This window comes from Falco biarmicus, chromosome 7 (assembly GCF_023638135.1).
Source record: "Falco biarmicus isolate bFalBia1 chromosome 7, bFalBia1.pri, whole genome shotgun sequence".
Taxonomy (NCBI): domain Eukaryota; kingdom Metazoa; phylum Chordata; class Aves; order Falconiformes; family Falconidae; genus Falco; species Falco biarmicus.
The window spans coordinates 1,790,955-1,808,336 of NC_079294.1; the positions used below are offsets into that span (position 1 = coordinate 1,790,955).

Here is a 17,382-nt window from a genome sequence, read left to right on the forward strand (position 1 = left end):
TACATAGTAAGTGGGGAAAATACCTGCATTTGGCAGTAAGCCTTCAGTACTGCTGAAACATCAGGGTCCTGTGATCCCCTCGGCCGTTAGCCCTGGGTGTACGTGGGCTCCCTCCGCAGCGTTTGACATGGGGTCCTGCCTTCTCCACAACGAAGTGAAGAGAAAAATTGAGAAGCCTGAATCAATAGCTGCCTAAATCATGAGTCCTGTATGAGCAGGACTGCGTTTTAAGGTCAGCAGTTAATAGTTCAATAACAAATCACAAGCTGAATTTTGTTTTTGCTGCTGTGAGGAAAATACGGAACTTGCGTGGTTGCAGTTCTGGATTTTGGCTCCTTGCCCAGGATTGCTTCGTGTGCCTCCTTTTTTGGCAAACGTTGGGCATGGTGCAGGTTTGTTGACACCCTGCATTATACCATGAAGCTGATAAAGCTGAGTGTTTAGTGCTTCTTTTTTTGTTTGTTTTTTGTTAAGGCTTGGGAGCAAACCATTTTGCTGTTCCAACTCCTAAATGCTCAGCTTTACTTGGTTTTTATTACCCAGATAAGCCATCTACTGAGTCCTCTGTTTTTCTTTCTCCCCACCCATGTAACAGAAGCTGGAGTTAAGCAAGCTAAAACTCAAGTAAGGACTCAATCTGTAAGAAAATCCTTGCAAAAGTTGTGTGGCAGTAGATACTTTTTTCCTGACCTGAGATACCAAAATACATCTGGTGTGCCTACTCGAATGTGAAAGAACATGGGATGTCCTATTTCTTTTAACGCTGTTTTGACTGTGTTGGTATAACTGCTGTGATGTACTAACCTGATCTATGCAGGGCAGAGAGCACAAAACACATTGTTTACAAAGTTATAAAACCATGTTTGTTTGATTTATTCTCACGGTGTGGTGTTCGGCTCCTGTTGGGATGCTGTTACTAGGGCCACTTTTGTTATTTTTCCTAGATTGATACTTCTGGTGGCTCGGTGACCCCTTGGTCAAGATTGGCAGGTAGATTTTTCAAGGAGGTCTAGTATAAGGATCTCTGTATGAGAGAAAAGGCTCCCCGTGAGGCTTTGTCCCCACCCCACCCCCATCAATCCTCGTGGGACCTAGAAAAATGAGCAACCTGGAAGTGCCTTCCACAATTACAGTAGAGACCAGATATCTCGGTTTTTGGTGGTGGGAGTTTGGGGTTTTTTTACGTTTGTTTTGCTTTTTAACTAAAAGTGTGCCATGTCAGGAGTTTAGTGCTTTGATCACTCACAGGAAAGTGTAGTATATGTTGCAGTATGTTTTGGTTTGCTTTTTTCTTTTTTTTTCTGAATTGAAAGTGTACTGTTGCTATTTGGAAAAATACTGGATAAAACCAGTGCACAAAAAATGGTGTTTCATATGAGCACTGTCAAACTACTGTGACGTATCCTTGGTCAAGGGAAGGCGGATGGAGGCAGAGCAGAACCTGTTAAATGATCAGCTAAAGGCTAATGCACTAAGCTGGTTTGCCGGGGGCGGGGAGCAACCCATGCATCGTGCCAGTGTTACAGGCGTAGAATAGCTTATTCCTCTGTAGTTTGTGCTTAAATCAAGGTGTTGGAAGGTTGAATCCTCATAAAGGCAGATACAGACGGTAACAAAGAAATGGAAGGAAAAGGCCCTTGTGGTAATAGAAAAAGGATTGAGCAAATCTGGAGAAAAGGTCACATAGTGCCTAACTGACAGCTGTGTGGCTCTGGTATTGGTTGATGACAGAAACCTGTCATAGAAATGAAATAAGTAAGTAGTAAATTAGGGCTTGAGTGTCTGTGTGGTCAAGTAGCTGTTCTGTGCTTTAAACTTCTCTTACCCTCCAGTTTCCGTACTGGCCACGAGCTCTGTTTTGTAGAGGTAGACCAAGTGTGACTTTGGCTGTTTCCCCATAGTTAATTTTATTTACCTATTTTTGCCTTTCACCTGCCATACATCGAAGCTTCTTTGCACTGTGGCAGTCTTTTCCCCAGGTTCCTTATGGTATGGCAGCTCTTTCACCTTTCATGCAGGAGAGGAGCAGGAGCCCTGAAGGATAGGTGAAAAGAAGAACGGAGCGTGGTGCTGTCAGAAGGTTCAGTAGAGTCAGGCGCTGCCGCATCTTCTCACAGTAATCGGCTCGGTGTCCGCTGAATGCTGCACCTTGGAGCAAGACAAATCCAGTAGTTCTTGCTGCTCAAGTGCCGTCTGTTCCTTTCCATCTTCATTTGCAGTTGCAGCATCTCAAGAAGACATGTGCATCAGTAGGGTTAAATCTAACGAATGTAACCAGTAGAACTGCATCTTGTCAGCCAGGGATCACGTTGCTAAAATATCAGAGGATATTTTTCTGGAGAAACTCAGTGGATATCTGTATAGCCTGGAGAGCTTTCTATGTAATTCAGATTTTATTGATAGTTGCACAGGTATCAGAAAATGCTGAGTACTTGAGAGCATGGAAAATGTCTCTCATTGAAGAAAAAAAAAAAAAAAAAAAAGCCTTTGCCTACAGCATTCCTGGTCTGTGCCGTTTGATTTGTGTCCCAGGCAGTGGTTTCAGTTCTGCTGCTTGGCATGAGCTGTGGGGCTGACTCACCAATGTAATGTTCAAAGTGTTCTTGAACAGAGGGATTCACAGGCTTAGTGTACGGTACCAGGTTTTTAAAACCACTACTCAAATGGTTTTAAATTGACAGAGAGCAGAGACAGTGGGTTTGTTAGGAAAGGTTTGCTTATACAGTGAAAGCTCAGGATTCAGTAAAAAAGAATGTGAAAACAAACTTCCTATTTTAGTGGGTTTATTTTCCTACTTATTCTTAGAAAAAGGCATGTACCATAACATTGTCTGCAATGCAGCAGATGCATCCCCGATTATGAACTGACATCATCGTTTATCTCTTAGATGAAATGCAAAAACTGACGTATGATTGAGTAGCTTTAATTTCTGAATTTCTTTTATTATAAGTATTGCTTATACATAAGATTGCTTATAGCACACTTGATGACATTTAGGGGTTTGGGGTTTTTTTGGGGGTGGATGGCTGTCAGTAGCAATTCTCTTATTATTTTTTTCCCCAGAAGAATCAAGGTTGAACAGTTTCAAAAGCAACTATATTTTTGTGCTGTTTGTTCTTTGCAGGAATATATGGTTTATAGGAAACATACCTACATGAGACTGGATGGTTCTTCGAAGATTTCTGAACGAAGGGACATGGTAGCAGATTTTCAGAACAGGTAATGTATTTCACAAGGTGCTTCTTTGCTAAACTGTGTGTACATAGTGAGTTGGCGTAAGTTGTAATGGAAGTAAATGAAGTTTGCAGCTACATTATCTTTCCTGATATCAAACGGACATCATTTATCTGAAGCAGTTTCTATGTAGTTTACTGACTAGGAGTCACTGGTGTTGATACCGAACCCAGCTGTATTTAGGAATTTGTCATCTGTGAAACAGTATTGGAAGCAATTTTAGTGGAGTACCTGCCTGTTGCGGCTTCGTGCCATTCAAAATATGCTATTGCTTAAAAAGAAGCTCACTAGAAAGGCAGCAAATGTTTGTTGGTTATGATGTGCTCTGACAGCTGACACTGAAGATGAGATTGAACATCGTGTATATGCTCAGGTTTTGAAAGTGACCTAGTTTTCTGCAAAACAAACCATTTAAGTGTGTTTTATTAGAAAATCTTAAACTAATATACAGGTGATTAAATGGGGATTTTATTAGATAGTAAGATATGTTAACCCTTTTTGTTTAGTAAACCAAAATGGATTCTTGCCATTTTTATGAGCACATCAGGAAAGAAGAGTATGTGATAATCTTATTATAAGTTAATATCATATAGTATAACTTTGTCTCCACTAGGGTGTATCATTTATGATTGTTATCTAAGTCTATGGTTGTTAAGTTTCCTTTTAATCATGGGACGTGGCTTGATACAATGTCACTTGGGTATGGTAGTTTGCAGTAAGGTTATCCTTATGATGTGAGCTTGTGAGAAGATCACTTTTCGGAGGAGTTCAGTTCATAGATTGTTGTTTATTGCAGGGTGAAAGCAACATTCTAGATTAGATTAGCAATCCCAAGGTGTAGTAGCTGAAGATAGGAGGGGAAGCCATGTACAGCCTTTCAGGCCACTGGTTCATGAGGCTTAAAGACTTGTGCTGCATGATGACTCTTCTGGTGAACTCCTCAGAGCAATAAAACTTGAAAAGAAAGTCTGCCAAATACCTGAAATGAGAGGACCATGCAGTACATTACCTTTCTGCCTGATTCCAGGTGTCAGAAGCAGGTTCCTTGCAGGTTATTGTGTCCTCCTGGAATCCTGACTCTTCTTCCTCTAAGGTCCTTTAACCAAAAGCAGTGAAGAAATTTGTTTTTATTAATGAAAGTTTGGTTTTATTAATGAACAGGACAACTGAAGGAAAATAAATCCTTTCAGCAGGAAATCCCTTTGAAATATAGGTCAGCCAGTCTAAACAAGAATTCCTATTAAGATGTTAGTAGAGTTCCTCTTACACATGGTTTACTTATGAGAAAATTTTCCAGGAAAAAAAAGCCTAACTGAGACTAAACTATCCTCCAGGATATCCTAGCAGGGTGCTGAAAACATTTAGCTATGGAATGATAATTTGTTCCTGTAGTCTGTGGCACTGTCCACTTTCTTTCCTTCCCACATGGCATTTCCAGAAGGATTTCACAGCTGGATGTTCAGGTGACTGTCTGTGTGCACGCTCTACTATTTAGAAGAGTGAGAAGATTTCCTGGCCGAGGATTACCTACACTGAGAACAGGCAGTTGCTGACTGCTTTGGTTTTTTGTACCTGCAAGATAAAGCCTAGAGATTGATGGCTGGGCTTCAGTTCCTCCCAGCTGTCCATAGCTCGGGGTAGATTTTTGTGCTCTGAGATTCCGGACTGTGATAAACCACCTATTTCTAATTTTAGAGTTGTTAGCGTGCTTTTTGTGTGTGTTAATTCATAGTTTTCATAATTATTTCTGTTGTCTACTGGAAATTTCTTCAGGGGGACCAGGGTAAATCTTACCTTGGACCAGAAAGGGTTCTTTGAGAGCCTTGTTTTTGAGATAGAGCCTTGCCAGGTACTTCTGTATGTCTGGAAGTTTGAGTCCTGAGAAAATAGTCCGTTCTACTTGACCTTCAACGTTACAGATTCGAAAACCTTTAGGTTTTTATATTTGTTGAGTTGTACTAGCATATGCATAACAGCCTGTAATATACCCATGCTTCCTCCAAGAAGGGCAAGAGAGACCCTTTAGATCTGATGAGTGGACACTTGAGGACGGACTTCCTACACGTAGTCAGTCAAGAAGGAAATGTCCCATCCTGCTCATTCCGGAAGAGTTTCTGGTGCTTTACTAATATTGTGTGCACTAGTGTACGGAAGGTGTGGTACCGAAAGGATGTGGCATTGCAGTGTGTCCCCTCTTAAGCAGAGGGCCTTGTCCTATCGCTGTCAAAGTACAGTGTGACAGCCTCTTTGGAGTCCTTACTAGTCCTGTCTGCTTGCTTCGTGTCAGCCTGCTCACAGACCCGCGTGGTGCTGAACACTTCTAGGTACTGCAGAACCCCAGAGGCACTTCCCTAGGGGAAGTTCACAGCCTTAGCAGAAATCCTGATTTTGCTGTTACCGCTTGAGTTTCCGTCGGTACTTGGTCATCCTACACATAGACCTGTCTCCTTGTTTGTTCTGTTCAAAGCACCAAATTTAGAATAAAACTTGGATCTACACAGTTTCAATGTTTATTTTTCTTTCCTTATCGATTTTGTTAAGGCAAGACTTTTTTCAACTTCAGTCAGTTCTGTGAAACTGTAAATTGTTCTTTGTCCATATGAAATCTTAACTTCCAGTGTGGGTGAGATAAACAAGCCCTGGTTTGTTTTGATAGAGATTAATAAGCTGCTATTGCAAATTGCATGTTTGCGTGTTCCAACAGTCTTGATCTGTGGATTAAGTTCTCTCATTCATGTGGGTTTTTTTCTTGACCATGAATGAACAGCACAAAATGTTCTGAAGTGTTCAAGTAATAGAAATAGTCCTGATTGTTTTATATGGGTCAAAAAAATTACTGCTGTGGTCATTTCTTGTTCATCATGCACAAAATAAGGGGATTTTTAATCTCTTTCCTCTACAGGAATGATATTTTTGTGTTCCTGTTAAGCACAAGAGCTGGAGGCTTGGGCATTAATCTTACAGCTGCAGATACGGTAGGTGAAGTTTGGTAAATTAATACAGAATAAAAAATTGGCTTACTGATGCTTAGTTTTCAGTATAAATATTTCTTTGGTTTTCCTGCTTCATATGCCTCCAACCACCATTTTTCCCAAGCTGTTCATCTCCTGCCTCCCAGACTCACAGTTTATGCAGGAAAATTGGTCTTTCTGTGTGAAAGCTGGCGTGCTCTTAGCCACATGGATCAATACTTTTTAGTACTGCCATTCACATCACAACATTGCGTAACATTGTTGCACAGTATGAGCAAAGTATAGTATTAACTTGATGATAAAGTAGAATATTGGACACTTGGTACAGAGTTTTTGGTTGCAGTTGGAAATACCTTCCTTCTCCCCACATACTTCAGTACCTGAGTCTAGCAAGGAGCTGGATGGCTGAAGGGGTCTACAGATGCAATTGACGCTTCCCTACAGTGCGTGGGGTTCCACGTATTTTTGCTCTTAAGGTTCAGCTGCAAAGGGATCAGTAGAACAGGTAGCCATTACCTTTTTTCCTGTACACAAAAGAATGAAGCAATGTCTCCAGAAGTACAAAGTCATTTGTAGCTGAATATCAGCTGCTCAGGAACAGTAACCTTCCCCCCTGCTTCCCCAAGGTGCAAAGACGTACTGATTTCGGTGAACTGCAAGGATTTGCACTCTGGAGCAGCTGCCACTGATACTAGGGAAGGGATGCTAACCTGCATGAACCATTCATCTTTTCAATAACAGCTGGTTTTGTGCTTCTGAACCAGTACCTTGTGTGCAGGCACATTTGAGCCTGGGACAGACTGTAGTCCTTAGCCATACAACCCAAAGACATCTTTAAATCAAAAATATTACATCATTCTTTCTTAAAATATCTCGATGTGTTTTACAAGAAAACAGAAGAAAGGAAGTATTTGTAGCATTTTCAGGCTTGAAAAGTTGCCTAAACTGAGGTTGCTTTGACAGAGGAAATAAACAGATGGAAGCACAGGCATGCTGCAGCGGGCCCCTTGCACCAGCTTTTTTCATTCTGTGCTTTTGTAACTTTTTGAATACTTTGCTCTCTAACACTTTCTTAAATGTTTTTGGTTTGTATGACTACCGTGCATGAAGTCCTGTTGGTACGATAGGGCAGTGTGAATGTAATGTGGCGTGTCAGTTTTCTACAGTAAGAGCACTAGAAGTGTTAGAGTAGGCTAGACTTCATCCAAGTTTGAAAGAAAACTAGTTGGAATATAACTTCAAGTGAAACTCTTAACTTGATGGGCTTTTTCTTCTTAACCCACTAAAAAATGGGTTCATAGTGTGGTTAGCCTGTAATTAATTACATGATGGTGATGTAATGTGGTAACAAACAGGAATTTTGTGCCTCCAAAGCAGGTTTGTTGAAGAAGATATTAAAGACGTTCTGTGGAAGCTGAAACATTCACAGTGACAATCAGTTTGAATTCCTCTGAAATGCAGTGGGAAAGGCTGCATAGGACTGGGCTGAGCTGGGTTAGGTTACAGCTTAGGTTACAGCCTGCAGTGGGGTGGTAATTCTGCGGGCTGTGTTGCAGAACTGTATTTTTTTTATCAGTATGTGAGACTTCTGTGTGTTTAATCACCGTGTGCTCTAAATGTATGGTTTTATTTAATTCTTTCTGTTCTGGTGTTCTTTCACAGGTAATCTTCTATGACAGTGATTGGAACCCAACAGTGGACCAGCAAGCAATGGACCGCGCACACAGGCTGGGGCAGACGAAGCAAGTCACCGTGTACCGGTTGATATGCAAAGGCACCATTGAGGAGCGCATCTTACAGAGGGCTAAGGAAAAGAGTGAGGTAGGAATAAAGAAATCATCTGGAACAAGATGTTATAGAAACAGTGTCAGAAAACACGTATCAAAATGAGTAAAGGAGCAGAAAAAGTATCTGCAGGGAGACAGAAGAGAAGCCGAAAGGGGATGTCTTTGTTCAAGTAAACAAATCTGTGTCCCTTGCACAGCGGCATTGCAAGCTGCATTATATGAGCTAGAAATGTTGTGGTTTAACCCCAGCTGGCAACTAAGTACCACATGGCTTGCTCGCTTCTCCCAACCCTGGTGGGATGGGGAGGAGGATTGGGAAAAGGTAAAGCTCATGAGCTGAGATAAGAACAGTTTAATAACTGAAATAAAGTAAATGATGATGATAAGGAAAAAGAAACAAAACCCAAGAAAAACAAGTGATGCTCAGTGCAGTTGCTCACCCCATCTGACCGATGCCCAGCCAGTCCCCCAGCAGCGATCGGCTGCCCCCGGCCAGCTGCCCCAGTTTATATACTGGGTGTGACATTCTGTGCTGTGGAATATCCCTTTGGCCAGCTGGGGTCGGCTGTGCTGCTCTGCTCCCTCCCAGCTCCTTGTGCCCCTGCGCTGGCAGAACAGAAGAGCCCTTGACTTGGGGTAAGAGCAACTCAGCAACAACTAAACCATCTGTGTGCTGTCAACATCGTTCTCATACCAAATCCAAAACACAGCACCGTAGCAGCTACTAAGAAGAAAATTAACTTTATCCCAGCCAAAACCAGGACAAGGAAGAAGCTAATCATTTACATGATTTCATGAAAACTCTTTCTTTTGATGCCAGGAAACTACTCAGGCTTTCCTTAAGACTAGAGCTTCTGTCTTTACCGTGTCGGGGCTACTGATTCCTCACGTGTTATATACTGTTACCCTACAGCTGAGTTTTTATTTTAAAGAAGCTTGGGAGGTAATCAAGAGAAAATTTTTTGAGGTGAGGGTTGCCACAAGAGCTCAGTGTCCTGCAGCATCAAGCAGTAAGTGTATTAGAAACTTTAAACCTCATGACAATTTATTGGCAAGAAAAAGTAAAGCAGATTCACTTTCTTTGGTAGCAGTAAGTATACTACATACAATATACCTGTATTATATATGATGTATAATTTCTTCTATGTGATGTTTTATGTACTCAGGGTTTCTGTTAGCTTTTGTCTTAATTAGATGCTGATTGTGGTGCTGCAGCAACTGAAGCATCTCCAGCCGAATGCATTTACATTTCCCTTGTTGAAACTTACCCATTTTCTCTAGGATACTGCATTAGAGTCACCTGATATCAACCTGAAAATAAAGTATAGTCTTTTTGCTGGTGATTCAAATCATCGAAATTGGCTTATGCTAAAGCTTGCTCTCTTGCTAAGTTTTGACTCTTCCTTGGTGTTTTTTTTTAATACAGTTGCAGTAGTAGAGGTTGAGTGAATGCTTAAACTGAGACACTGACTCTACATGCAGATTTAGTTTTCAGTCAGGGAGACCAAAAATGCTGTACCTTTAAGAATGTCATCTGCATGATCCTCTGTGCAGATTACTTGAAAAATTGGACTGGTAATTTATACCTGACAGAAGTATTGCTGTATTTTTGTTAAGCATTGTATTAATACAAATTATCATTTTTGTTTATTACAGTGTTTTAGAAGAAGTGCACCTTTGCACAAGGAACAGCAATTTTCTAGCTCAGTTTCTCATATTTTGTACTCCTAATTATATTCTTAATAAATGTTCCCTGAAATTTTGCTACTAAGTTTGCTATGATAGAGAAGTTGAGTCAGTTCTGACTTGCACAGATGCGCTGGCATCTTTTTATGGCTGGCTTTCAACGAAGGGTAGTGAGAACAGTTCATGGTTGCTTTGAGTAATCTTTCCTTTTTTTCCTGTCATTTTTTTTTCCTTCTAGATCCAACGAATGGTGATTTCAGGTGGCAATTTCAAACCTGACACCTTGAAGCCAAAAGAGGTGGTCAGCCTTCTGCTGGATGATGAAGAACTAGAAAAGAAATGTACGTGAAATTCGTGTTGCAGCGTTTTTGCTCTCTTCCACTTCATTAGCTTATGAGATCTGTGTTTTTATCTCTACAAACACATGTATTGCTGATAACAGCTTCTGTTTCCTGACTCTTTTTGTATTGCCAACTCTTGTTAGTACAAGCTGGTTTCATATCACTGCTGAGCTGAAAGATTAAGTTGTGCAAGAGACCTGATGTTGTGGAAAAGTTTTTATTGGCACTTGTTCAGGATCATTATGTTGTTCCTGAATGACAGAGCTTTCACAAGAATTACGTCGGTCATGGCCAGAAAAATATTAGTAAAAATGCTGTATTTCATCATACTTTTGAAGCTGTATTAGAGGAATACGCTTTTATGTTGTGTGGAAGAAGACTTTCACTGAGAGACTTTTTAGTTAATTTGGATGTGGTGTTTTCAGTGTGTGTTAGTTCTAATACAGCTGACTTTTCTTCACAGTTCTGTTAGAACTAGAATTTCTTGTAAGTTTCACAAAAGAATAGGAAGTATCTTTCCAGTGGTGACAACTGTGTCTTTCTTGTCTGACAGTGCGTCAGCGTCAAGAAGAGAAGCGACAGCAAGAAGAAACAAATCGTGTGAAGGAACGTAAACGTAAAAGGGAAAAATACGCTGAAAAGGTACTTGGATGCGAAGAGGTTGCCTGTGTCTGTGACGGAGCCAGAAGAGTGTCAAGCTCGCTGTTAGGTGGTGGGGAAACATTTTATGCAAAGGCAGCGTGCTGAGTAAAGCCTTCTTCCCTTCACCATGGAACATCAGTCTGTGGCACTTCCTTACACAGAAGAGGGATATTACAAAATACATAATAAATAGTTATCTGCATTTTAATCATTAGCAACTTGAAAAATAAGGAAGTACCGCATACCCAAACAATGCTGTTGATCACCAGTAGTCTACAGACAATAATTTGAGGACACATGCTTGAAAAAACAAGATGATCAACTGATCGTTCTGTGGCATATAAAATGGTGACTTCATCAAGATTTTGTTCCGCAAGGACAGAAGGGGAATGTAAATGAAGCACCAAACACAGATAAAACCCATAGAGCTGTGTGGCTTCTGTGGAGCAAGGGAAGATCAGTTTGTTTAAAAAAGATCATTAAAACTAGTTTATGAAAACTCTGAATTTTTGAGACAAGGAGGCTTTGCATTAATTAGTTGGAATTGTGTGTAATAGTAAAGAATTTTAAGCTCACTCCAAAAGGAATGGAAATCAAAGTTTAATTTTGTAAGAGTAATTCTCCATCATTCTGGCTTTTTAAGGAAGGGGAAAAAAACCAACCAACCAAACCCTGCTCTAAATCTAAAGAAAGCCATTAAGTGATCTGTGACTGTGTCCTTCAGAAAGCTGTTTTGGGAAATTCCGGACATGGCATTCCTTGAGTTATAAGACTGCATTAGATGTTGAGATTTTGGGTTGCTTATTCCCTTTCTTCTGTTGTAGCATCTTTTTCATTCCTGGTGTTGTTTTATTTATTTCAGAAGAAGAAGGAAGATGAATTGGATGGGAAGAGAAAGAAAGAGGGCATGAACCTTGTGATCCCGTTTGTTCCCTCAGCTGATAACTCGAACCTGTCTGCTGATGGGGATGACTCCTTCATCAGTGTGGACTCTGCCATGCCCAGCCCTTTCAGTGAGGTGAGACTCACTGCTGCTTTAAACTATACGCTGTTCCAGTTGCAGCTTTACATTCTGTAGGAAGTCTTGCTTTTTGTTATTTTAGCTAGTGTAGAACTTTGAGTATGTGGCAAAGTGAGATGTCTTAAAGGTGAACCGTGGAACTGAAAATAATTTGTCAAAAACCTAACAGCTGCTAATAAGCTGCCTTACAGCTCCTCATGTTATTGGACATTCCATCATTCCCTTCTTCATTTGCTCTCTGCCTCCCTTGCCACACAGCAAGTTCATGCCCTGACTCTCCTCCCTTTCAGCCCCTGAAATATTTCCATTCCAGCCTGCAGTCCCACTTAGTTTCTTCCTACTTTCTTCTGCCTTTTTCCTGCCTGTGTCACACCCGCATTTATAACAGTGTGCCTTCTCCCACACCAATACCTTCCATAGCAAGAACAGTCTCTTTCTGCTCCTGAAGCAAACATTATTCTTTGGCATTTGGTTTCTTTGCAAGCACTCCTCACTAGTCTCATCTGCACCTCCTTTTCTGCTTCCTTCCTTGCTTCTGATTCTGAATTAGTGTGGGTTTTTTCCCTCGGGAATCTAAATAGTTAATTTTCAGTGGTGCACATCTTACTTCATCTTTTTTTGTAAACAATTGCAAACTGGTTTTGGCAGCAAGTATGTTTTGTTCTGTAGCATGTCGGTTAAGATGCCTACATTGTATTGTTCCCTTATCGACCAAGACTTTTAGTAGTAGTAGCAGTAGGTTAACAATCCTATGGTTTTCTCTCTTGCAGTTGAAGATGCATAGCTGGACAGCAGTTTTCTTAAATCTCTGCTGAGCTCTTAGTCTCCTGTTGCTTAATTTAACGTGTATTTTCATGAATTGCAATTAAGTAGCTCCTGGAGGCCTTTACCGCTGCTCAGCATGTAAATAGAGTGTGGTGTGATTCGGCAGATTGTGTCATGCTGTCTCTCATGGTGAAAATGAGAGAGAACAGAACAAGTACCAGTTAATTGTTTGTGATTGTCTTTTTAAAGATTTTATTATTTTTGTACCCTTCCCTTTCCTACCGTGAGACGCTAATGGCTTTGTTGTGTTGTGTTTAGATATCCATCAGCAGCGAGTTACACATGGGCTCTATCCCTCCCGACGAGAGCAGTAGCGATATGCTTGTGATTGTGGACGACCTGGCTTCTTCGGCACCTCAGTCAAGGGCGACAAACTCTCCCGCTTCCATTACTGGCTCAGTTTCGGATACCGTCAATGGTCAGTACTCTTGCCTTGGCTTGCTATTAACATTTATTAAACCTCAACTTTGTATGGCTAGGTGATACTCAAGTTAAAATGCAGGAAATGTGTACGCATGGTTGGCAAGATTCGGGGGGGGGAAATGCCTTTTCATTCAGAAATTACTGCAGATTTGATGGGAGGTCTAGTTATAGGCTGTCATTCACTTTTTCCTCTCTTCTGTGTTAGTTACTCGTAGAAGTTTTGTCCTTTGTTGGTTGTTATAGGGGGCTTTCCTTCCATTATGCTCACATGGCCAATTTACAGACCACCACAGAACTATTAAATCTCTCAGGTTTTCCTTGAACGTGCTGGTGGGTCCTCTGTTTCCAGTGGGTGATTGGAGCAGCTGTAATGTTAAATAATGGCAAATGTTTAACTGCCATAGTTTTCTATACTGAAATAAGTAGAGCCGTAGTTCTTGACGAGTTTCTTTAGAGATAGCAAATGTAAGAAGCTTCATATCTATTTTCAAGTAAGAAAGTCCTTCATCCTGAAGTACAACCCAAAATCCTCCACCTGTTTGTGGATTGGATTCATAATATTAGTAAGTAGTTGGAATTAATAAGACATAGTTAATAAAGAGTGAAGTTGCGTATACATAATTCCTTTTCATGGGATCGCTGCTTGCTACTAATGTCCCTGTTAATGTAAATGAAAAGTATTGGTTAATAGGAACAGTATTAATGTAAGTGGTAGGTAGTTCTGACGCCGTGTTCATTTGGGGGTCACCTGAAACACTGCAGCAGTTACTGGTTTAATGTTCTTTTCTTGTTCAGGTGTTTCAATGCAAGATACACCTCTCACTGGGAGAGGCCAGTCAGGTCGAAGCCGGGGCCGTCCTAAAGGTTCGGGCAGCGGATCCAAAGGCGGCACTGGGAAAGGCCGAAGCAGGAAATCGATAGCGGGCAGCGCCGCGGCAATGGCAGGTGCCAAAGCAGGAGCAGCGGCAGCCTCCGCGGCGGCATACGCAGCCTACGGGTACAATGTCTCGAAAGGTATGTTGTGGGGGAGGGGAGGCAGCAGGCTGCCCAGAGCAGAACCAGCCACATGAGCGGGGTGATGGCTGTTCCAGCCTGTCAAACAGTAGATTGAAGGTGGTGTTGGTATTGCTTGTCCATGATGTTCTGAGATCCAGGCAATACACAGTGTGATGCGGTAGTGGCGTGAGAGGACAGCCCGTTTCACCACAGATGACCTTGAGAGACTGGTCCTGCAGAAGTTTCATCTGCCCTTTGAATTGTCTCATACCAAATATTTTTCCTCTTGTTTTTTATTTTGGTGTCCAGGCAAATTGGGTAGCGTTGTTTGTCCCAGGGGTGTGGCTGTGGCTGTCCTGCATTGCTGTTGTGTTGAAGTTACAGCATCAGGTTCCAAAGCCTGCTAAACTGGTGGTGATGGAGCTTCAGCTTCACGCCAGCTGAAGGTGGCCCAGGGTATAACTGCGAGATGTTTTGTATCTGAAGGATGTCCCTTTTCGTTAAACTCTCATAAGTCATGAATACAGGGTGGTCTTAAGACCGATTGTTAGTACATTGTGTGGAAGAGCCACAAGTGGAATAATATGCTCATGTGGAATTTGATTCTCTTTCCCATTGCTAGGCATGTCTGCAAGTAGCCCTCTACAGACAGCAATTATTCGGCCTTCTGGACTTGCAGATTTTGGACCTTCAAGCGCCTCTTCTCCCTTGAGCTCCCCTTTGAGCAAAGGAAACAGTGTTTGTGGGACCCCCAAAAGCTTAAACCTGACCAGCAGTCTCATATCAGAAGCTCCAATTCGGAAGCAAAGCAAAGGTGCCCACGCCTCCGGTGGTCGGTAGTAATTTTGAACCCCCAAAGCTTGTTGGAACTGTGTTGGCTTTCAGAGTAGACCACCCTGGCAGCTGAAGGCATGCAGAGGAATGCCTTGTTGCTGTCCAGCATGTGTGTGAAAAGAAAATCAAAGCACAATGGGAGTGGGTGGTTTATGTGAGCACTTTGATTATGTGTATTCCAAAAAACTATCATTGCAGATGCTGCGAGAGGGAGGGAAGGGGCTCTGGGGTAACTGGGAGAGTAAGTATCAGCTGGTGTTTTGTTGACGCATCTGGCAAAGATTCCTGCAAAAGCGTCCAGCTACTCCATGCAGTACCCTTGAGCTGGATGTGCTTGAAGTCACACCAGTATACTTTCTCTCTCGTAGCCTGAGGTGGAGCCCAGCATTTGTTTTATCCTATGAAATCAGTATCCAAACCCCAGGAGTGTCCTGGAGAGTCACAAGACATTTCCGTACTGGCAGCTGGTCAATGTACGTGCGGGGCTAACTGGGGGCTAACCCGAAGGTGATGTGTGATCAAAAAACCCCATGTTCTTGGATTCTTCTAGCGTAGGCCTCTGGGTTTGAAGTGCAAAGGAGGGTGTCTCGGGCGGTTTCCAGGGAAGGGACTCTCAGCAGTGTTTGTCAAGGAAGAGGTTCGGAGCCGCAGAACACGGAGCGCGCCGGCAGGCCTGGGGAGAGCAGCTGCGCTGCCTCTGCTGCGCGCAGTGGAAGGAACCACAAGCCAGTGGTTCACTTTGCATTTCACAGTTCTCTCACTTTTGAGGTGTGCAGAACTCCTAAAAGCTTAGGAACAAAATAAGGCTCCATTTGTTCAAACTGCAGAAGGGGGAAGGGGGAAGTGCCGAGGAAGAGTGTGCGGCTGCTCCTCTCGCTGTGCCATAGCAGAGCGTGGCTCTGCAGCTTGCAGTGCTGCGAGGGGAGCAACAGAAAACTGTCCTGAGAGAGAAACTGTGCCATTCCCCCTTCCAGCCAAACCCTGGGGAGAAAATTGTCTCGTATCCCAGCCATCCACTGACTGTTCTTCCAGCGTGCTTTCCCTTCATCTTTGTGATCATCACACGTACTGGCTTGGTTGAGTTCACTGCCGTGTGTGGGTACCAGTGGCCACGTCCCATGGGGCTGATGGAGGCAGCGCTGCCGGTGCCCGTCTGTGTCCTCATTCCCTGGTTGCTCCTTCCCTGTCCTCAATGCACAAACCCCGCCGTAGCCCCTTGCTTTGCTGTAAGCGTTGTCTGCATTGCACTGAGATTTAGATGTGGGGCAGCTCTTCTGCCTGACACACTGAATTATAAAAGGCTGTTCTGCCGGGGCACTTTCATCCCTTGAGAGAGAAGCAAGTCGGGTTGCAGGTCTGGGCTCTGACAGCAGAAGATGACTTTTTTTATTATTATAATTTTTTTTTCCAACCCCAAATCCTTTGCCTGGCGTCCTACAGTGTGGAGCGAGTGCTTCCTGTTGGCTCTGCCTCTAATTTGCACACCTGAAAATAGCAGAACTGAGCTTAGTTAGATTGATTTTTAAACAGATTTGCAGGGGATAATTGAGGGGGAGGTGTTGTTTAATTAACTCATGAAGACTTCCCCATTCCCCTCCTATTCACATGTATATATGATATTTAGAGGAAATCAGACAAATGCCAAGCTTTTTTTTCTCTTTGAATGTGCTGTCTATTTTTATAACTGAACTGTACATATGTATAAAGAGAGACACATCTTTCTTTTACTAACTGGAGAAGAAAATCTTAAATAAAATGGAGTGAGATAATTTTATGTAAATCAGTGCCTTTGTGTTTTTTCTGCCTGTAGCTGTATGAATGAGAGGATTAGGGAAGAGAGCGTGGAGGATGCGCATCTGGAAACGCACCTACAGACACGTGCTGCTCAGTGCAATGCTCTAGAGCGTTTGCAGTCTTCAGAGTGTCACGTTGGTAACCTTTGCCAGTTACAGCTGTACCTTGTCACAGGTGTGTACTTACTGATGACCTCGTAACTCATTTTGGAGCAGGTATGCAGCAGATCACAGGAAAACAAAAGCAAGTACAATATGTGTAATTGCAACCTGAACTATGGCAGCTGAATTCGATACAGGTGATTGTTTTGGGACATCTTTCTCTACTGTTCTTTCTTTTCTTTCCTCTTTATTTTTCAGTGGGAGTTGAAAGGACTTTTTTGTGTGTGGTCTTGATTGTCCTGCTAGACAATTGCATCGATTTGTAATCCAAAGTGGAGAGAAAAAAAATAATTTGTAACTTGCAAAGATGTAATATGCACTGTTGCATGCTACACTTTTGGCAAATAATCGATACTTTGAAAACTGACAATATAAAAAATATATTTAAAGACATTTAATCTTCAAAAGAAATACCAAATGTGTTCACAAGTTGTGACAAAAGTAGTGGTAGCCTGTCTGCTTGGAACGCTTGCATCAGGCTAACTGAGTCAGCAAGATCTAATGTAGCTGTGAAGTAAATGAACTGCTAGATCATCCCCAGTTTGGGTTCCAAAAAAAAGCTACAGATGCGTTCCTTGTATTGCGTGCTGGAGAAGAGCTGAGGTTCTGTGACACTGATCAGTGGCTGTTCTAATTTCTCAGTTTGGAAAGGAGTTAGTGCTGGAA

At 42.2% G+C, this 17,382-nt stretch overlaps 1 protein-coding gene across 4 annotated transcripts in view; it reads left to right on the plus strand.

Annotated features, from left to right (window-relative positions):
• The window catches only part of INO80 (INO80 complex ATPase subunit), a 67,171-nt gene extending 50,630 nt beyond the window's left edge, over positions 1 to 16,541 (plus strand). For all 4 annotated transcript variants that reach the window (XM_056346800.1, XM_056346802.1, XM_056346803.1 and 1 more), the window contains exons 28-36: positions 3,125 to 3,219; positions 6,137 to 6,209; positions 7,869 to 8,027; positions 9,918 to 10,020; positions 10,574 to 10,662; positions 11,525 to 11,680; positions 12,767 to 12,926; positions 13,727 to 13,945; positions 14,550 to 16,541. In XM_056346800.1, the coding sequence (XP_056202775.1) occupies positions 3,125 to 3,219; positions 6,137 to 6,209; positions 7,869 to 8,027; positions 9,918 to 10,020; positions 10,574 to 10,662; positions 11,525 to 11,680; positions 12,767 to 12,926; positions 13,727 to 13,945; positions 14,550 to 14,767 (1,272 nt within the window). In that variant the 3' untranslated portion in view covers positions 14,768 to 16,541. The remainder of the gene's footprint in view (positions 1 to 3,124; positions 3,220 to 6,136; positions 6,210 to 7,868; positions 8,028 to 9,917; positions 10,021 to 10,573; positions 10,663 to 11,524; positions 11,681 to 12,766; positions 12,927 to 13,726; positions 13,946 to 14,549) is intronic.
• The last annotated feature ends 841 nt before the right edge of the window (positions 16,542 to 17,382 follow it).